This window comes from Nasonia vitripennis, chromosome 1 (assembly GCF_009193385.2).
Source record: "Nasonia vitripennis strain AsymCx chromosome 1, Nvit_psr_1.1, whole genome shotgun sequence".
In the NCBI taxonomy this organism is placed as follows: domain Eukaryota; kingdom Metazoa; phylum Arthropoda; class Insecta; order Hymenoptera; family Pteromalidae; genus Nasonia; species Nasonia vitripennis.
This window is the reverse complement of record NC_045757.1, coordinates 759331-780842: the sequence shown is the minus strand read 5'-3', so window position 1 is coordinate 780842 and position 21512 is coordinate 759331. Positions and strand designations below refer to the sequence as shown.

Genomic DNA, 21512 nt, shown 5'->3' with positions numbered 1-21512 from the left:
TGTTCGTACTCGCGGATGGTCCAAAATCAAGCAAACGTTTCGATAGAAATGCTCGACGTACCTGGGTCAATAAGTGGACAACGCCGATCAAGAGGCAAAAACAGCTCTTCTGACGGAGGCTCCGCATCATACGCACCGCGTTCGTATCCAGAGCGAGCGAGCGAAAGTTTACATTGGCCGCCCTTTTACCTCCGCGTGCGTGCGCGGGTTCACCGCTGCTTTTTTGCTCCTTTTGCGAAGAAGAGGCCGCTGCGCGCGCGCGCGCGTCGACCGACAACGAGAGGCGAACTGAACGGGGAATCTCGAGTCCGCTCCGACGGATGTAGGCAATTGACGACTGATTGCACCGTAATTTATCCGATTCGTACACATGCGCCGCGCCGAGTCCGACTGAATGGAAGACACAAATTTAGAAATAATACACTGGCGCGCATTATAATTTTCCGCGCTTTGTGCGCCCGCGGCGGCTAATGCTCTCTCGTTGCGTTTGCATAACGCAATTTTCTCTCTATTCTCGCGTCAAGCGCATATCGTAGCCTCTTTTCATTCCGGTAAGTAGATCGCGCTTTCTAAACTTTGGCGATAACGTGATGGACGATATTGGCTCCTCGCGCGCGCGAGAGCTTCCGATAGATTCTGCGGCATCTCAGCATAATCATAAACACTTGCCGCCGGAAGAGGCGCTCTCTCTCTCTCACTGGCGCGCGAGCGAGCGGGCGGGAAAAAGCAAACAAGAGCCGGAGCAAAAGAGAAAAATCCGGGGCTCTTATGCTTTATGCAATTTCTCCCCCATCAAAATCCGGGCTCGTGTAGGCAGCCCCTCTCCCCATTCAATCTTTGTCGTTTTTGCACCTTCCTCCATTGTTCCCGCTGCCGTTCTCTCGCTTTTTTCCTCTCCTTCACCCCTTTCACGCGCGAACCTTTTCCCGCGAGGCGCGTCTTCTCTCTCTCCTGGTCGTTTTTCCCCAGGCCCCCGCCGGCCCCGGCGTGTACACCAAAAACGCCGAGGGATGAATTTCCAAGTCCGATGACATCAATTTTTCATGGCCGCGACGCCCTTGGATGCTGGTGCCGTGGGGCACTTGGTGAGCACGGGGCGAATTTTTTTTTTTTTCGTTGATGGAGCGCTAGGATTTGCGCCGAAGCACGCGCTGTTTGGGTTTTCGTTTTATTTCGCTTCGCTGTGCGATCGGGCTTTCGTTTCATATTTTTGTTTTCGTTTCGGTGCGGTCATTTTTGGCGAAAGTTCGGGAAAAAAACGCGCTGATCTGATCTAGAATGCAATCATCTTACGAATTCAACAATTTTAACTGATTTTTTCAATCCGCCGCGGCGGAATCGACATTAATTTCGAGGGAGGGAAAAAAAGCAAACAAACCTTCGTTCATTCCAACAGATTGAACAATTCCACAGCCGAAAAGTAAGAGCATTGAAACGGAAAATTCCCGTCCGAATTCTCGCCTCTCGGCTCGAACGTATATATATCCGCAAGTGCATTAATAAAAGCGCGGAGCAGCTCGAATATCTTCAATCAAATTAAACCCTGCGCATTTTCCGGGCAGCTCCGGACGCGTTCTGCTGAATCGAGCAGCTCGGCGAAAAGTCACGAATTCCTTGAAATAAAATCCGGCAAAAACCGCGCGATCGCGGAGAACAGTTCGGGACGTGCGCTCTCTTCGCCGGGCACTTTTGCTCCTCGTTTTTCGGGCGGACTTTCCAGCGCGACAATTGCAGACAAGAGTAGAGTTAATCATTGATCAAGGCGGACGCCGGGTGTCGCTGGAGAGAGAGAGAGAGAGAGAGAGAGAGAGAGAGAGAGAGAGAGAGAGAGAGAGAGAGAGAGAGAGAGAGAGTTTATCCGGGGACGGGGACGTCCGTTTCATTAAAAATTCCGGGGACTTAATTTTGCACGATGGGCTGATCGACGCTCGCCCGGCTGGCTTCGACACGATGTTTCCATTGTAATCCGCGTCGGCCGACCGATACAGCATGAAGGATTGCGTTCCGAGTGCATAATTTATACGCTGATCCTCATCCGCATTACATGTATATGGCACGCATCGGCGAATCGATCAAATAAGAGAAATCGCGGGAAATGAGGGTGTTGCGTCCACATCCGAAAACAAAAAACGGCATCGATTTCACCTCGCGCAATGGAACGCTCGCTTACGACGGCGGCGGGGCCAACTTTTTTCAAAATAATGTTTGGTAAGCAAAACTTGCTGGAGGCTTTCTTCTTAAAACACATAGAGAAACTTTCATGAATGTAACGCAGCGAAACACGAATATTCGTGCTTTTTTGCAACTAAGAGGCGACTATGTTTGTTAATAACATTGGTGCCACAAGTTGCTCACGGTAGATGTCTTTCTACATGTAAGAAACAAGCCTCCAGCAAGTTTCGTTCGCCAAACATTATTTTGAAAAAAGATTCATAGAATTTACGCAGTGAAATCTATATATACGGATATATTTTGCAAGTAAGGGGGTCATTTTGTTTATTTAAAACTTGGTGCCATTACCGTAACGCTGCGACTGACTTCTTACACGTATGAAGAACAATCTCAGCAAACCTCGGTGGGCAGTAATAATTCAGGAACATGCTTTATTGATTCGTACTTTAAAATTTCTATCTTTGCGATTGTTGACTTCAATTGTTTATTTAATGCCCATTTTGTTTGTTTTTCACGGGAAAGTGCTTTTCTCGATAATCTTTGATTATCTTAACCATAATCAAGCGGTTTTAAGCTGTGTACATTAAAAAAAAAAAAAATTTGGGGCCCCACTACGTATACGGCACTGTTCGGCGGGTTCCGTGTGGCGGGTAGCTTCAGCTTCATTGAATTTTCTATCAGGCCCGTCGGTACGAAATAAGATGTCGCGCGAGTAGCTGTGCACTAATGCACTTAAGTCCTCGTCTTCAATCTCACTCGCAGCGTGTAAGACTCGAGCAGCAGCAGCAGCCAAAGTCGCCTACTCGCCTCTTCTTTCATTTTAGCCGTAATGCCTGCACCTTATCCTTTGGCCTTTTCAGCGCGGCGCAGCGCCTTTCATATATTGATGAAGCGAGCTGCCTCCGCTGCTGCTGCATTTTACATGCCGCAAGCTCCTTTTCCAATTATTTAGAAATACGCGATCTCCGACCTATTTCTAAACTTGCGGAAAGAGCATTTCCCGAGGCCGAGCCGCGCAAACAGCCTACTGCATTTGCGGATAGCTTTTTGGAACTGGTACAAGATTTTTTTTTTGCCGACTAGATCTCTCTCACTCTCCGCCTGCTCGTGCTTTTCGGGGCAATCTGCAGCACCGCCGATTTTCGGGAACAACGGCACGGCGTTCGGATATCGACGCGGCTCTGCGCACCGTAAAAGCCAAAACGAGCCGGACGATTCTTTTTGTCCGGCGGACCGATAAAAAAATCATAGTCGCGCGCTCGGCCACGAAAAATGAATTATCAAATCCCAGACACGCACACGCTCGTATCGCGCGATGCACAGGGCCATGAAAGTTCCACTCGATTCCTAGAGGAGCCGCGCTGAAAAATTGAAACGAGGGGATAAAAACCGCACGCGATGTGTACGGGGAATCGTAAAACACTGAAGCTCCGCTGATTGTCCGCTGCGAGCGCATGTCACGCGTGACGTACCCAAGGACGTCCAATTAAGCATTAGAGAGCAGATCACCACATCCAATCAGAGCCCAAACGTCTCCGACTGGTCCAGCAGTGCAACAATCGTACTCGATAAAACTGTAAAAGAGAGAGAGAGAGAACAGGGAGTAAAAGCCTCGCGCGGCCGCACTCTATTTCCCCGTCAATCTCTCTTGCCGGGCAGCAGCAGCAAACCGAGCTTTTTCGCGGAACCGCGTGAGAAACGGCTCGCTTCCGACGAAGCGAGCCGGAAATGGAGAGCGCGGGGCTTCCCATTCTTGGAAGCTAGCAGCAGCAGCAGCAGTAAGAGAAAGATACAGCGAGGCTCGCGGCCGAGCGCGCTTAAATCTTTTAAGAGACCTGGCCGGTATTAAAATTGTATGAAACGCTGCCGCTTCCATCGGCCGCGCTGAATAACCGAGGCGTGTCAAACGGCCCGCGCGCGCAATGCTCGACCGAGTGAATTACGGAGAGAGAGCGCTTTCAGCATTTATTGCCGGCCGCGCGCACGAGAGAGAGAGAGAGCTTTCGGATTTTAAAGTCGCGCGCGTATGTGGGTCGACACGCGAATTAATTTTTCCGCGCGGAAATGAAGATCGACGCTGCTGCGCTCGCACCGAATCGGCTTAACGCCTCGATATCGAAGCTCCCAATTTGATCGGGGCTTTTTTCCTTTTTGCCCGCTCCTCTGACGACGAGCTAATAATTCCTCGTCGAAAAGTTCCGACTGCATTACACTTTTACCTCTCTCGCTCGCGGGATGAAGCGACGAGCGGCGCGTAAAATAATATACGCTAAAAGCTCGGGTTTTAATAATACCCGGCCGAGAGACCCCTTGGGAGGAAAAAGGAATCCTTGAGATAATGGTTTTTCATTACCCGAAACACAGTCGAGAAGAAGCAGCTGCTGCGCGTTTATATACGTATAACGGACCCCTTGCGCCGGATAATTTCACGAAGCGAGAATTTTCTCTTTACATCGTTCACCTGGATTAATTCCTTTCCGAATAATCGTACAAACTGCATCTGGTGTTTATTTTTTCATACATTTTTTCCGCATACACCAGCTCCGCAAGTTCGCACTTGGCGCGAATCAAACGCGCGGCTCACACGCGGATAAAGCGGTGCGCGGGGCTCTAATTAAAGACGTCATTAAAGTAATGAGTGTGCGCAGTGCTCTCGGTTCCATTTAAAACTCTTGATTCCCGTGCCACTAGCTATGTGTGCCCCGCCGCGGCAGCCTATAGAGCTTGGCGCGTGGGTTGCTTAGCTACACTGCTGCATACTGGCTCTCGGTTCGATATTAATTCCCCGACACTTGTAAGTTCAAAGCAAGATTCCGGGGGGAGGGGCGGCTCTCGTGATTACATCGACGACGTTATTGCACTATCTCGCCTGTGCCGCGCTAAATTACGAACGAGGAATATTCGCGCGCTCGAATAACTCGGAAATCCCGCGGGTAATCCGATTTCGAATTCGGGGCCGAAGCTTGAACGGGAAGGCAGCTACTTAAAAAGCTTAACTTTTCAATAGCCTGCTCTCTCTCTCCTCGAAGTTCCAGCGCGAAATTATATTTTCCCGCGGCAACTCGAGCTTTCGAGTCACGAGTTTCGAACAGCGGCGCGGCGCATCGCGGACCCTTGGAATCTGGATAGGGGGATCGATTTTTCCCCGAGTAAGTGTGGCGGTTAATCGTCGAAAAAAAAAACCCCGATGTAAACTCGGTGACCTACAAGCATATAGAGCTTTATCGAACGGACAATGCGGGAGGCGAGAGAGCGCAGAGAACAGTCGGGAAAAATGTCCGCGCCCCGCCGCGCTTCTTCTTATGCAAAGAACAGCTCGGCTGCACAATGGACTTCGCACGGGGAGAATCCCATATCCGTTATATTATTCCGCCATTGTCGTTCAGGCCGAATCCACGTGTGCATACATATTCCCCGGCTCTGCTCTCGATGCTCCTGCTATACGTATTCCGAAATCCGTGAAAGCCGCACGGCGATGGCCTCTCTCTCTCTCTCTCTCGTCTATCTGATATCCTCGAATTTCGCTCATATTACTCTCGGCGGCGCTTGAGAGGAAAGCCATTTTTAAAGCATAAACACTGCGCGCAGAGCCGTTCATTAAAAACTTTTATTGTCCAACTCTTTCGCAGACACTTCAGCTGCAGCAGCAGTGCGACGCGAGAACCTCCCGACTGCGCGGGAGAGCGAAAAGAGAGTAAAACGCACCGCAGAGAGAGAGAGAGGCTGCATCCCTCCAACAGCATTAAACAAACCTTCACTTGCAATTACTCGAACATCTTAAAAGCTCTCCGTTTCCTCCGCTGGCGAGAAGGAGAGAGCGAGAGAGCGAGGGAGGGAAAAAGGAAAAAGGGCGCGATTCTCCTTTTTTCTTCTTAGCAGCGGGTGCGCTTAAGCGGAAATGTCAATGGCAGGGCCGGGCGAGAAGTGCGTTTTCATCGAAACTGGAACTCGTCATCTCTTCGGACTCCGGGTCGGATTTAAAGGGTCGGGGAAGAGAGAGAACATTTTCGCGCAAGATCGCCTGTGTGCTTAGTCGCGGGAAAGTATAACACACTGGCTTCTTCTCTATTTCACTCAACCTCGCCGCAGACATTAAGCCGTAATATCGCGGCTCTAAACTTCCCCAGGATGGCGTGTCTCCCGCCGTTAATCACCTGTTCCTCGGCGCACTCAGCCGCTGAAAAAGTCCAGGCGTGTCGCCAGGCACACCTGAGCGACGTAATGGACTGTAATATCTAATAATCCTTTGCGGCGGGAAAAAAATGAGGCCGTCCGAAGTTTTTCCTTTCACGCCACGCGGGGGGTCCGCAGGGGCGAGAGACCTTTAAAAATGATGGACCGATCGTTTGTTTTCGAGCATCACGCTCGGCGGATTAATGGTACACAGACTGTCGGGGGCCTTCTTTTAGTGCACAGGCTGCTGCTGCTCGGCTCCCCCAGTTCTGACGGCGTACGTCCGACAGTGAGGGATTCTGACACTTGTTACCCCTATCGATCGCGAGCTCTCTAGTTTCTGAGCTCGACGCGTGCCGATTGAATTTCCTGCGATATGCTAATCGAGACGAATCGGATGTGTTCGGGAGCTCGACGTCATACGCGCGACCTCAAATCCACGGAGAGAGTCATCGATCACGCGGGGGGCGGCAGCTACATACTACAACCGAAACCATAATACGGCTGCAAAAAGAGGAATAAGAGACGCGGACGGACAGAGATGAGGCGCTGCAATTTGCGCGATTAGTCGTCGCTGACGCGCGAAACTTTCCGCGCGGTTAATTGGAGGGAGTTTTTCGCGAAGAGTTTTTTTGCGGCCGCGGTATCCTCGCCGCGCGCGCGCTCGCGCGCTCTGACAAATTAACCGGATTAAGCGCGTAATCCTGTCCTAATAACTTGGCCCTGGGCTCGCTCCGCGGCGAAAAAAATTGCGAAATTAAAGCCGCCGGACTCTGAATTCAATTCCGCCGACTCGAATCCGTCGTCAGTCAGCAGCAGCAGCAGCAGCAGCGGCATTGGTCTCGTTGGAAGCGATAATGCGAGATTCGGGATGAGATTTATCGGCGTTTAGGAAAATAATGTCGTTATCTTTGCAAATGTACAGGGCGCGCGCATACGGCCTCTCTCGCCCCGGAGGAGGAAGGAGAGGCCTGGAGGCGGAAGGAGATTGTGTGCGGCGCGGGTATTGTTACAGTAATGAATTCCCTCGTTCCGCGCGGCTTTCAGCCCTTGGCGCAGTTTTTGCTCGTGATTTCAAATTCAAATTCCGCCGCGCAGTAAGAACGTTATACATTCATTTGGGCTTTGTATGCGTTACTTTGCATGTGACGCCGCACGCGCGTATAAGCTGATTCCGCTCCCGTGGCCCATACTCTCCTCGCATAATCATTCAATTACGCCGCTGTATAAACAAGTATAAAACCGAGAAAGCTCTCCCCGCGATCACGTATTCCTTTTTTCTCTCTTACATTTTCAAAACGTGTCAGCGCGAATTTCAGAAGCAGACGTCGAACGCGCGACCTCGTGTGAGCTTAATAACGTGGTTCCGCGAGAATCGGCCGGGGAGTCACTTTAATTGGGCGACGAAAGAGGCTCGGCAGAGCTAATGTAATCAATGTTTCGCGCGTCGCTCTTTGCCGCCGCGCGGCTCTTTTCATTTGCGAGAGTAGAGCCGCGGAACATGTACGTCCGCGCGCGCGCGTCACACAAACAAAGTGGCCCGCGGCGAGAAGCCATCGCCTCTAATTAAAATGACACCTTGCTCTCGCCGAAGCTCCGCCGCAGCCGCCGGAGTAATGCCGTGAAAAAGCGAGCGGGCTTCTTTGATTCCGGATTTTGAGACGTAAGACGCGTATGCATTACCCGTGGCTCGGTGAGGACTTTTTTTAATTTTCGAGCTTCGCGAAATAAAATAAGCAGAGAAATGAGAGAAACGAGAGAGGTGGAGAAGGAGAAGTCCGGAGGAACTGCAGTGGCTCCTTGCGAATTACAGCCTGCAGCGCAAGGCGAGTGGAGCACTTGTCCCGGGCGAACTTAAACTCGAGTTTGCTCAGTGGCGCGGCGGCGGCCTCTGCCTTTTCGTGCCCGGAATGCGCTTCTCGGCTTTTCGGCTGCGTCATCGCTGGAGTTAAAGGGCCGACACCTCTGTCTAGCACTGCTGCGGCTGCTGCTGCTGCTGCTGCTGCTGCTACTGCTGCTGCCGCTGCAACGGGATGCGGGAGGATAGGACGCGACGACGTGTGCGGGAGAGTTGAAAAGAGGAATTGCAGGCTGCGGGTAAGCGCTGAGGATGAAAGGGGACGACGTGTGCGCCGAGAGAGTCGGGTTTCTGCGGAGAAGGATTTGCTCGGTGCCAAGAGAGCCTGAGTGATTTCTCTCCGGCGGCCTTTCGAGAGGAGAATACTCGCGCGATGGACACTTTTCTCCCGCCTACGCTGCCGCCGCCGCTCTGTTCGCGGTGAATTAGCGACGGAGTCGGGGAAAACGGGAGACGGAGCTGGGCGGCAACGGCCGCGAATATAAAACGCTTCCCCAAGCAGCCGTAAAGTTTGCAGCAGCGCATCGCGCGCTACACCGCACGGCTCGCGCGAGGCGGAGAGGAAACACGTACACAGCAGCGAGAGATAGTCGTGGCCGGGCAGGAGTCGTCCCCCGGGGGGCCAAGAGATAAACTTCCGGCGAGCATAATGTGCCTTAATTACGCGCGGCGGATGTAGTTTCGGGCTCGATCGGGCAACAACGCGAGACTCTCATATCGCTGCTGCGCTGCCGCGGAGCTGAATTTCCTTGATGAAACTTAATTAGGGGCCTGTTTTGAATTTCCCGCCAGCGTGCAGCTGTCTGCGTTTGTTTGGCTGCTGCCCCTTGCTGACGAATTTACGAGCTCGACGCGACCGAGTACGTGACTCGTCCCCGTTGTTGATGCAGTTTTATGCGACTGTGTCCTCTGCTTTAGGGCACTCTCGGGCCCCTGCTGGTAATGGAATAACGTAGGAACGTAGGAGCCGCCGCGAGATTCGGAAAAAGGGGGGACTGAATAACGAATCGCTTTTTTCGCGGCTGTAAACTTACAGCGAGTAAACTTTACGATTGACTGGAACAGCCGATAGGAGAATCGTCGCGATCCATCATCGCGCGCGGTTAGAGTATTTCGCTAAAAGTTCGCCGTCGATATTCCTTATACGATTCGCCGCAGAGAAATCTCGCGATTATTCTCCGCGGCGATTCGGCGTAGTCCGTCTCATTTCCGATATATATAACACCAGTGAAATATTAGCGTCCATAAAATTATGCGGCCTCGAGTGGCTCCCCGGTCTGGGCCGGAGAACGGCAGAAATTTTTGAAAAAGTTCGCCATTAGACGTAGGGCAGACGATTTTTATGGCGCTTCGCGGGATATAATAAATGTCCGCAGTCGGATGAGTTTACGCGGCCGTGGCATAACGAAACAATCGCTTTGAAGTTTCAGCCTGATTGATGATGCGTATATTCTTCTCCGATAATTCTCTCGCTCAGCTCGTATTGACGTGGCAAAATTTTCCTCTCCCTCCGTTCATCCCAGCGTTATTTACCCAGCGAGCATAAGCCGACTCTGCCATTATTTACTCTGAGAGCGAGAAAGATCGCGAGGCGATTAACTCGAGTATTTTCGGAGATCCCCAGAATCAACAGCATTGAATAGCTCCATTATACGCACGTACACATATAGGGTGGAAACTCTCGCGTTAACGGGCCGCTAATGCGCTCTCGAAATCATCCCCCTTTCGCACTCGTTACACTCTGCACTCGCGTCGGCTGTAATGAAATCTCGGCAAATTTCACGGGCTACACATTATGCAATACTGGAAAAGGAAAAATCAAGGCGTGTAACGAGCTGCCGCCTAACTCCAAACCCGATCTTCCCGCTCGCAACTGCGCAGCGTCGAAACTCCGGAGCACATGAGGCGCAGTTGGGAGCTTATAGCTCGAGGCCAAGACGTCTCTCAGAGGCCGAAGTTCCGCGACTGTGTGCGCGATAACGTCGCGCCGATTAGAAATAGGCGACGACGCAACGTCACCCCGCCGGGGAATACGGAGACGGATATATCTCGCCAACTTCGACAATCTCCATAGACGGCTCTCTCTCTCTCTCTCTCTCTCTCTCTCTCTCTCTCTCTCTCTCTCGTATGCGTCGAGAGCTGATGCGCTGCTTGCGTAACGCGGAATCCTAATTAAGAGGAGACGCGCGCGCGGCTCGAGTTTAAAGGATGTGCAGCTCCCTCACCCGAGGGAGACGGCTCTATATTTGCGATATTTGAGAGAGAGAGAGAGAGAGCTGATACTTGGCCGTGTTTTTCGCGAGATAAGCGCCGCCCCGCCGGAAGATAAGAGGATTTCGCGAGTATAACGACGTCTCGACGCGCGAGGCGAAACTTTGCTCGAAGCATGAATTATGGAATTTATCAGTCGCGCTTTGAGAGCCCGCACCTCAAAAATATCGGATCTTCATCGTAGCGACTCGAAAGGCTTTTTTGATCATCGGAAATTGATTACGGAAACTTGGGGCTACTCCGCACAATTCGAGGCGACAAAGCCTCTTACTGCACCTCCAAACACGGCACGGCGCGTATAATCGCACTTTCCAATCTCTCGGCCCTCCCCGATCCATCACAATCAATTAAACAAGCCCCGACAGCGCAGCCAGCCGGTACACGGTATACACACTCTCTCCCTCTCTCTCGAATAAACCATTTATTACGGGCCTCGATGCAGATATGCGAAATAAATAAAGTCGAGAGGGAGAGAGAGAGAGAGAGAGAGAGAGAGAGAGAGAGAGAGAGAGAGAGAGAGAACAGCTCCGGCGCTTTTATTAACTCGAAGAAGAAGAAGGAGCAGCCAGTCCGAGGAAGATCGAGTGCGCGCCCCGAGTTAATTAAGGTATCGATCTAATTAGCCGACAGGGCAGGGGGGGGAGGTACTTTCTCCTCACGCTGCTGCCGCCTCCTCTTTTTTTGAGCGCGCGGGCGATCCGATCTCCGAGAAGGTACTCGCGACTAGTCCCTCGGCGATAAACTAATTAGCGCGTTAATCCGGCTTGAAATCAAAATCGCGCTGCTGCTGCTGGGCTGCTGCTCGAGTCGGGATAGAAAGGGAGATCGCGTCTGGATGACTGAGTCGACGAGTCTCTTGTCGATGCTGCGCGGCACTCCGAGGAGCTTACACCGACAACGAGCTTTTTGTCCGGAACTCATTAATGGCTCCTATACGGAGCAGCGCTGCACAAAGGGAATTCCGATGTAACGGCGCACTCGATGACGTTTTCAATCAACGCGCTATATATGTAAGATGACTTTTTCGAAAAATCCAACGCGCAGCTCTGAAAATTCACGCGCGCTCCTTATATTCTATCAAGAATTCGAAAGCATCGCGACATGCTTTTAAAATGCATGGAATAAATTACAGAAAAACCTTGACGTGTCCGCGCAAAGAAAATCGCGGCGGCGCGGTTTCAATTTTCCGCAAAAAGAAGCCCTTGCCGCGCGCATGCACTCGCGCGATTCCACTCTTTCAGCAATCCGACGACCTCTTGGCGAAAAAGCGTCTCGCCCCCGTCCATCGTCCTCCTTAATCACGCGATAAAAAACGGCTGAGTCGTACGTGAAAGCGGCGCAATCCGACTAATGAGCGTGGACGCTTTTTCGAATTTCAATCCGTCGCGCGTAATCAGGGCGCGCCAACGCCGCTCGAAATTTTGCGGTGCGACCACACGCGCTCATACACACACGCGCGCGCTAGCGCGGCGATAAATTACGGGATGAAAGGCTCCTTTTTTCCACCGCGCTTACGCGGCTAACAAGTTTTTAATGAACCTTTTCAGCCATTTTTGTCGCACTAATTTGTATCGCGAGCATAAAGGATACATTTTTCCGGGGGAGGTTTCGTGATTATCGTCGAATGGCCTTTTTTTTATGAATGCGCGTGCGCGACTTGTGCTTCGCTTTTTTTGTTCACGTCGCGAAATGACGTTCGTTACAACCTTGACCAGCTGTTTTCGAGCGAAAATTAAGGCGCGACGACACGTTTGACGGAGATTGAATCGTCGCGTTTTAACTCGTTTACAGAGGCGAAACGAGCAGCGGCTTATCGAGAAAAAAGGCGAAGCGAGCAACAGCGCGCGGAGGAAATAAGCCCTCCCGGGGGGCCATAAAATTACGATCCCCGCCATTATCCAAAATCAAACTGGCACAGGCAAGAGCACCAGCGCGTGATAAATGTAAAAATTAACTACCCCGAAGTGGCGCGCGGAAGCCGCTCCAAATTTGCTGCCGGCCCCCCCATAAAGCCGCATGAAAAATGACCGTGGCGCGCGGCATTGTGCCCCATTAAGATCATCAATTCCGAATGAAAATCCATGATCGATGTCATACGCGCGCGGTCCGCTAGGAAAAAAAAGAAGAAGGAAGCGCCGGCGGAAGTGGAACTCTCTCTCTCTCGCTCTCGCCGAAGAAAAGAGAGAGAACAGACGCGCGTCTTTTTTCCGTCGACTTTATCTCGGCCTCGTCGTCGACGTCGTTGGCGGCGGCCCTTTGTCCTCGCGCGTCTTTTTTGCGCCGGCGTTTAATCCCCTCGCCTCTCCGCCATTGGCCCTTTTCTCTCTCTCTCTCTCTCTCTCTCTCTCTCTCTCTCTCTCTCTCTCTCTCTTTCTTTTATATATACCGGTCTAAATTGAGCCGCAATCCGCGAGAGATAAAATTCTCGTTCGTTTGTAAAACCGCTCTCACTCGTGCGCCGCTTCCGCTCCTGCCGGAGGCGCCGCGGGCAATTCCAGATCGCAGATAGGGGACTGCAGAGAGAGAGAGAGAGAGAGAGAGAGAGAGAGAGAGATAGAGAGAGAGAGAGAGAGAGAGTTACGCACGCAACTTTACCCCCGAGAGGTGTGTAACGCGGCACCGTGAGATCGCGACACCTGCATGCAGCAGGTGAATCCCGAAACTTTTTACGAGTATTAGGGGGCAGCCCCGATAGATCGCAAACTACCTCGGCTGCTCACCGGAACTTTTGTCGCGCAAGAGACACAGAGCACCGCGATGAAAAATTCCTTCAGGGGGGTGTCGAGGTGCATTCTAATTGACCCCCTTAGAAACAGAGTAAAACCGAAGAAGCTCGGAACTTTTTTAATTCGAGCTATCAAGCTCGATGAGAGCCTGCAAGCCTTTCCGTCCGGTATGATGTTTAGAAATCATTTATCGTGCGAGCCGCGGAAAGTTGTAATACCTTCGCAGGGGGCCCGTGTACGTATGAGGCATTCCGAATGAAGAAGACGAGAAAGTCAGAGAAGAAGCAGCGGCAGCGGCAGAAATGCCGGGATAAGGATTTGAGAAGGCGAGAGGGCTGAATTCTCGGCGCGAACGCGCCAGAAAAGAAAGTATAATCCCAACGCCGGGCGCACAATCCCGGACGTGTGCAGGCGCGGGAGAAAGAAAAAGGAAGATCCCCCGCTCAGATTTGAGAGAAGATCCGGTAGCCCCGAGCTCGCTCTTTCTAAGCCGAAAATAATTGTGCTCGAGCGAGGGAGAGGGGCGGCTGCTGCCGCTGGACGTGAGTTGAGTGCCTGCCAACAAGTTTTCCTCCCCGCAACAGTCGCCGACCGACGAAACGCCCGAGACGAGCTTTCTCCCGTCTCCTTTCTCGGCCTCCGATCAACGAGGTGACGACAACGGGGACGCGAGACGCGCGCCGCGGAAAGAATGGGCTCTGCCGCAGTTATCAACTTGGCTCGTTTCGAGCGATTAATTCCCCGGAATATCCCGATAACCCCATTAACCCGCCGGATCCTCGAGGGCGCAACCAAAAAGTAGGGGACCGGCTGGCGTGTCTCGACGACTTAATAAAGTACTTGGGGCGTAATTGAGGCAGCGGCCGTCTTTGCGACCTCGGCTTTTTGCCCGATCTCGTTGTCCGGGAATTTTTTCGCTCCGACTACCGTCGAGTCGCTAATTAAGAGACGCGGGCGTACTCTACTCTTCGTCCCGGAATCGATGCACGCGTGTAATGCGACGGAGTACGCTTCTCTTTTATATCGCTCGTCGCTATTCGCGCGCGTACTCGTAATTCAACTGGCAGTCGATCGATCAACGTCCGGGCTTCCTTTTTCATATTACAGCGAGCTCTCTTTCGCACGCGTTCCGGCTCGCGCGTCTAATGGATCGCGTGTGTGCGCGGAGCTTGCAGCCCCGATAAAGACGGAGAGCTAGCAAATATTTCTCGCGCGTGCGATAATCCCCGGCTGCTGCAGCAAAACAAAGACTGTTTCTCGGCCACGTATGATCGATGCCACACTCGCGCGCGGAGGAGCTGAGCTGGGTCGGCCAGCTCGCCTTGGGGCGAATATTCCGAAATCCGCGCGGGCTTGCGCTTCCCTTATCGGCGGCGTTTTATCGGCCGGTTCCGGGCCATAAAGCCGCGCCTGATTGCCGCCTCCTGCAGCTTCCTTCGTGTCGCGCAATCGTTAGCCGCGAGCATTATAAATTCGCGACGCGCGCCGGCGCTTGTCGAATTTCCATCCGACCTGCCGCGTCGGCCGTATTTCAAAAATGCCGCGGGCTCTGCTGTTTCCAAAAGAATTCAGGTCCGGGATTGAAATATCGCAAGAGAGCCGCGTGTGTATACGGGGGAGAGTCGAGGTTTCTCTTTTTCGCCCGCGATTTATGGGGGTATTTAAGGAGTCGCAGTGAATTATTTTCGGCGTGATTGCGCGAGGATTTTCGCACGCGGCGGATCTAGCTTGATAGATGCTTTCTCGGATCCGTAAAATCAAGAATCTTCCCTCTCGGCTTTTGGATTTATCGCGATGTGACGCTCGATTGCGATTATTATATTAGCGTATTGAAATAATTAACTGTATCAATTTCAATTTCAATTTCAATTCGCGTCGCATCAAACGGGCTGAAGCCACAATTAGCGAGTATCGTTCGACCGGACTGCAGACGCGAATGGGCGGTCCCTGACTCAATTTTTCCGGCCGAGCTTTCGCAGTTTGACTGTTGGTGTGTTGCCGTTGACTTTCGAACGTGGCTGCACTGCACTTTCCGACGCCGGCAGGGCTTTGCCGCCGCGAGGCGAAGACAGTTGGCCGAGTTGTTTGGACGTCACGGAAATTCTGCTTCGTCGCGGGGAAAGCTTATTATTTCAAAGCCGCTCCTATCCCCCCTCTAATGTAAAATGATCGAGGAAAGTTTTTTGAGAGAGCTGAGTGCAGCCGCGGAAGTTCCAGGCTCTCACTCGAATCGCCATCAATTGAATTAATCGTAATATTTTAACGGCTAATTTTCCCGGGCATCGAAATACCAGAAGAGAGCGAGAGCTGCTGGCAGTAATACCCATGCATTAATAATGCTCCTAATGACTTCGAGAAAAGCCATCAGAATAAAGCTCGGCGAAACTTGGCCCCCGACGATTAGCCAACTTTTAATATAATTTTCATTAAAAGCAAACTTGCCACTCGCGCAGCCTTTTTCCCGCTCGCAGTGCAGCAGTACACCGTAGAGCTTTCTTCCAGCCTCTATCTTTGCTCCCGTCCCCGCGCGGCAGGAAAAAGCCGCGCGTATTTTAAAATTCAAACGCTGGGCGTAGTTTATTGTCAACGCGTGCTGCGCGATACCGGGCCGCTTGCGCGAAGCGCCGGCATAACTAAAGTTTGCTGCTGCGGCTCCCGCGTAAATCGCCGCGGCAAGAAGCAGCGCGGCGGCATTTTTTACGAGCTCCTTGCGCGAATTTTCGGCAGATTCATGGTCGCCGGAATTTCCTCGCGCGCGGGAAATGCACGAAATATCTCGAGCTCTTTCATCTGATTTATCGCGGGACTCGTTCCTTTTTTCCCTCCCGCTCGAGCTCGGCGCGGACGTTCACGCACTCGATTTACATCCGTCATTACAAACTTGGCTCTTTCTCTCTCTCTCGAGCAGCGAGCGAGAGCTTCGAAACTACCCGTTGGCAGAAAGGGGGGAGGGGCGGGATCAAGTTTTAAGCGTGAAGCGTGAAGCGGGCAAAACGAATCGTGGCTGCTGCTGCTGCTGCTGCGTTGAGCTTTATATTAAGCAAGTTCGCTTTATGCAGGCAACTAAAGTAACTCAAACGTTCTGGAAAACTCGCGGCCGTAATTATGCCATTGAAGTTGTTTGAATTGCGTTACAGAAATTCGTGCGATTATTCGACGGCGGATGAAATTTCAGGGAGTCCGGCGCTAGAGAGAGAGAGAGAGAGAGAGAGAGAGAGTCGATGTTTGCGCGAATGGGATTGAAAGCTCGATTCGGAGAGCGTATAGTCGAGAGAAATAATTAGCGCGCGATAAAGGCCCGGACCAAATGGAATTCTCCGTTTGAAAATCCGAGCGGCGTGTCGCGCGTAACCTCCTTAAGAGCGACGCGCGCGAGCCCGCAGTGATTTGAAACTTAAGCCGCACGGCTTTCGGGGATTGGGCGAGCCACGAAATTTCCCGGGAAATTGCTGTACTCCCTCGGAAAGAAGCTGCGGGGAAAACGCAGCAAAGTGCCGGCTCCCGGGTAATCCCGCTCTCTTGGAAGCTCGTCCCCCGCGCTGTATATACATGCAGATTCCAGTCGTTCTAATGAGGTTAAACGCCCTGGAGAGATCGCGATTATTAAAAAAAATAATAGCAGCATCGCCGACCGCGCCGCCGCGGAATTTCGTCGAAGCTCCTCTCTTATTTCGTACAGCAGCGGGGCAACTTCATTACGCAGGACATTAATTGCAATCAATCACCGGCGGGGAAAAAAGGGGGAACGAAATAAGAGCGCGCGCAGCCCCGACGAGATTGCAAGTCATCCGGGATGCCGCGCCGGGGAGAAAAGCCTTAAAGCCCTCGCGGTAGCAGCTACTCGCCGATATTGGACAGGTGAGCTTTCCGTCGCCGCCTAGGATACAAAGTCGCTCTCGCTCCTCGCGCGCCGGCTAATTACGAGCCCGCTGACGGGGAAAAGGCTCTGCGGCGGCCAGGAATTTCCACTGCGATTCGCTTTCAATGGCTTTGACGCGTTGATTACGTTATACGCTTTTTCCTTTATCGCGGAAGGAACGACTGCGCACAAGCGATACGACGCGTCCAGCAAGAACTTTGCTACACAACGGAGCTGCATCCGAGAGGGATAGAGAGAGAGAGAGAGAGAGAGAGAGAGAGAGAGAGAGAGAGAGAGAGAGAGAGAGAAACACGATGAACTGCGTGGAGAAGTTCTCCTCTCGGTGCGCGCACAGTTATTCCAGGCGCGGAATTGAATTCAACGCGCGCAGCTCCGCAGCAGCAGCGGCTCCTTTTTTCGCCGCAAAGTAATCCCGGATAGCTCTCCCCGCCGCCGCCGCCGCCGCCGTCGTCCTTATTACGGCTCCCTCCTCTCTACTCTCCGCATGCGTCATCGTTTACAGTGCGCTATTGCAGAGCCCGAATTTTCATCCGAGCGAGCTGCGAGTTTGGCGAGCTCGTGTACTCTCTGTTTGCGGAGCCAGCCCCGCAGAGGGAGAGGGAAAGATAAGCCGCCGACGCGCTCGGAAATGTAGATTCGCGAGGGGGGAAACGTTTGCCCGTCCGCCGCGAGCAGCCCGTGTTTGAAATAAGAATGTTTGTCTGCTCCAAGGCGAGAGAGAGCGATGCGCTGCCGCGCGCCGAGACTTTTTGGGCCTCTGCTTGCTCGCTTGCGCTTCTTGTTGATTTGCCCGGGAATTAACATGTCGGGGCTGCTGCTGTGTTGCTGCGGTGACGACGAATTGGTTTAAGACTGCGCCAGCGCGGTTAGATCAACACGCGTGCTGATTCGATTTGCTCCCGCTGCTTTTTCACTTTGATTAGTCTCGGTGAATGTCGAGAACGACGCGGCTCCGCTATCGCTCCTCGCATTGAATTCGCTGGAATAAAAAAGTTCTCCTAAAAAGGGAGCTTGATAAAGCGACGAGGCGCCCAATTTACGGCTCGCGCGCGAAATATTGCCGAGATTAGCCGCTTTTTTCCGGCGCTGGTCAGGAAGTCCAAGTCGCCGCGTGCATGGACTACTCCGAAGTTCAGGTAATAATTTTTTCGGGCCGCCCGATAGGGCCAGGATGGATTGCGCAGTGTGTTTCGCGAAATTTATACCAAATTTACTCGCGGTTTATATCACACCGCTGCTGCTGCTGCTGCTGTGCACCGAATTTGGTAATTAACTTTACGAGCGCTAGTTATTTGATCGTTTTTAAAATGAAACACACGATACGGCCCTCGATGAATGAAATTTAATTTACATCGCCGAAAATTCGAGCGCAGATTCAATTATCGCTTGTCCCGCATCCGTCCGCCGCGCTTTTCACCGAAAATCAGATCGGAGTCTCAATTACAGGCATTGTAAAATCCGCACAAAAAGCTAATTATAAAAAAGAAGAATCGCTATTTCCACGCGAAAACCCATACGATTATCCGATTACCCACAAAGGATACCTTTGACTAAGAACTTCTTCGACCAAATTTGGATGGAACCCTCGCTCGATTTTCGAGCCTGTTCTTTTTCTGCTTTTATCAGTCTCGATTATTCGTCGAAAATGTTATGCCCGCGCGCGTGTAGCCCGTTATTTGCATTGTTTTATTCAATCTTCCGCGCCGAACGAGCGAATATTTTCGAGCACCCACACTGACATTAATGTTAATTAAAATTTTAATTGATTATTACTGAGGCCAATCGGGAATATTTTCCGGCTATTCGCTCGTGTCTGTGTTTGGTGGGTATGTACACTTGAAAGTTCATTGAAATTCCGCGCTCCCGGCCGAATCGCGCGAAATATACACGAACACAAAATTGTAATATAAGCTATTTTTCGCGTTCGACACGGCCGACGTAATGGAGATTTAATCACAGCCGCACATGTGGTAAACACGACTCCAAAAATGTCTGAAAAACAAGTAGACACTGCACTCGTTACTCACGCAACAGTTGTCACGCGGCGCGAGCGAGGCTCGCAGCCTCAAAGAGCACGAAGAGCCGAAAATGAAGCAGCAGCAGCGGCAGTCAAGCGATAGCGGGGCTGCCACAGAATCCGAGTGCATTAGAGCAATAACCTGCCGGAGAGTAGCCGCGGGCGTTGAATTATTCGCGCGGCCGAAACAATGCCTTGCGAGTAGATTAATGGATGAATAACAGATGGAAAGAGAGAAAGCGTGCGGCGTTCTACTCTCTCTGTCTCTCTCTCTCGCCTATGCCGTGGCAGTTCAAACGAGCTGACGAGTGAAGGATGGCCTTGGGGGCTCGACTAATGGCTCGTCGCTTTTAAGAGATTTTTCCCCATTCGAACTCAACCGTCGAATTTCCCGCCGCCAGCCATCCCGCCTCTGCTTTACCGACAGTTACAATAGCAGCGCTAACAGCGCATAATGCGATTTCGGTGCATTAAAGCTCGCGACCCTACGCACGGTTCCTTTTTTCACCGTGTCCTCTAACGCGACCGCAATCCATTGTGTCGTGCTTTATGGACCTCGCGCGCGGCGCCTCTACAGAAGAGCCGTAGTCATAGCGGGCCAAGTTATTTGCATAAATATCGAAAAGTGATAAATGCGCACGCGACTTTATGCTCCTCGCGCTTTTACGCATTGTACGCGCTTTAATTGAAAGCGATAAATTCGGCGCCGCGGCGCGCGCTGCGTTTCTCGCGCGTGCTGCACTCTCTTTTATTTTTCGATTCTTAATTAAAAGCAGGCCTTTGTAAATCATAAAGCAGATGTTTTCTCGGGAATTAATGCTCGCGAGCGCGGCCTGGAATCGAGAGCACGACGCCGAGAGAGTGAGAAATCGGGTGTATCGAGTCCTTAATGAAAAAGTGCGCGAAAATTCATAAATCAGCCGATTTTTACACGGCCTAATTCCGCGTTTCCACTCTTCTGCCCCGACAGTTGCGGCCGCAGGACAAAAAAAGGGGAGGCGAACGCAGCGACGTGAATAGCAGGATCGCACAATAAACAAGGACGCGGGAGAGAGAGCGAGAGAGAGAGAGAGAGCAAAGATAACGCCCAGCGAGAGACAAGCGGTGCGAGATAGCATACAACGTCGTCTCCCCGGAGCGTCGCTCTCTCGCCATCTGCAAGCTCTCTATCTCGCTCCGTCGCCCTCGATCACGCGCTCCCGACTTTCGATCTCTCTCTCTCTCTCTCTCTCTCTCTCTCTCTCTGTCCCAGCGGCACTGGCACAACCGCACTGCACACATGCACGCGCGGAGACACAGGCCCGCTTCGATCCGCTGACTTACCTGCGCGCTGATCCCCGCACGCGCACTCCCTGCATTAGGGTTATCGCGACAGCAGCAGCCGTAACGGTTAGGTTCGGGCGGAGCTCGCGCCGCTAACAGCCGAATATGAATTTCCAAATGCGCGCATTCCGCATGCGAGCCGCCGCCGGTGCTTCGTCATTATGCATACGATCGGGGGCCGTAAGTGCGCGAGCGCCAGCACCCGCGATGGGATTACGTATACGCACCGAGAGAGCTGAACACGGAATGTATATTAATCCGATGCAAATGCGTCGCAATTCTCCGGCATAAAGAACGCGAGCCGCTCTTCTTTTCCTGCGCGTATTTACACGGAGGAAGCGTTAATGCGCCCTCTCCCGCTTCGATGAATAATGGAGCCTGCACGCACCGCGCCGTGGAACATTTGAATTTCGCGCCCGAAAAGTCGACGGAACCTGCAACTACGCGGGCTATAATAATATTCCTCCGAGCATCAACGGGTAATAATTGAGGCCTCTCCCTCTCTCGGCGTGCAGTAGACGAGCGTATCTCGTGTAAATTCAATTCCCCGTGGGCTATCGGTTTACGCAACTGGCGCGTCGAGCGTCGGCTACGCGCCGGCAATAGTCCTGAAAAAATAGCTGATTTTTACCGGCCCACGCGTACACGTCTATCGCGCCGCGCGACAGATGAATTGCCCTATGACGGACGATCGCCAGATACAGCCCCGCACTGAAATATGGGTCGTTCGCTCTCTCGAGTTTATGCGCAAAAAGAGCTGCAGCATGGTGCACTCCGGCGAACTTTTTCAGAAGCGCAGAAGCGAGTCAATAGGAGGGAATTAACCAACGAGATGTGTTCTTAGCTGCGGAAAATGCAACGATTATAGCTCCGTGGAGCCGGCGTTCGCGAGTGTATCGGACAGCGATTGCAGACAAGCTGTCCATCAGTCTCCGCTGCTCCGGGAGGCTAAATCCGTTGATAGATGAAACGGCGGACGGGGCGAACGGCTGGAAAATGATCGTCTGCTGCTGCTGCAGCTTCAGCGTATATCCGAATGAATAACTGACCGAGTGTCTAGAGCATATCGACCCGAATGTTGGCAGCTGTTGG

General features: G+C 52.2%; 2 protein-coding genes across 7 annotated transcripts in view; one reads left to right on the top strand and one right to left on the bottom strand.

Annotated features, from left to right (window-relative positions):
* LOC100678164 overlaps positions 1-21512 on the top strand; it is an 86128-nt gene that overhangs the window by 21848 nt on the left and 42768 nt on the right. The window lies entirely within an intron of this gene.
* The window catches only part of LOC100120897, a 147901-nt gene that overhangs the window by 112027 nt on the left and 14362 nt on the right, over positions 1-21512 (bottom strand). For 2 of the 6 annotated variants that reach the window (XM_031922036.2, XM_031922037.2), the window contains exon 3: positions 62-390. The exons of the other annotated variants lie outside the window; for them this stretch is intronic. In XM_031922036.2, the coding sequence (XP_031777896.1) occupies positions 62-390 (329 nt within the window). The remainder of the gene's footprint in view (positions 1-61; positions 391-21512) is intronic. 6 annotated transcript variants of the gene reach the window in all.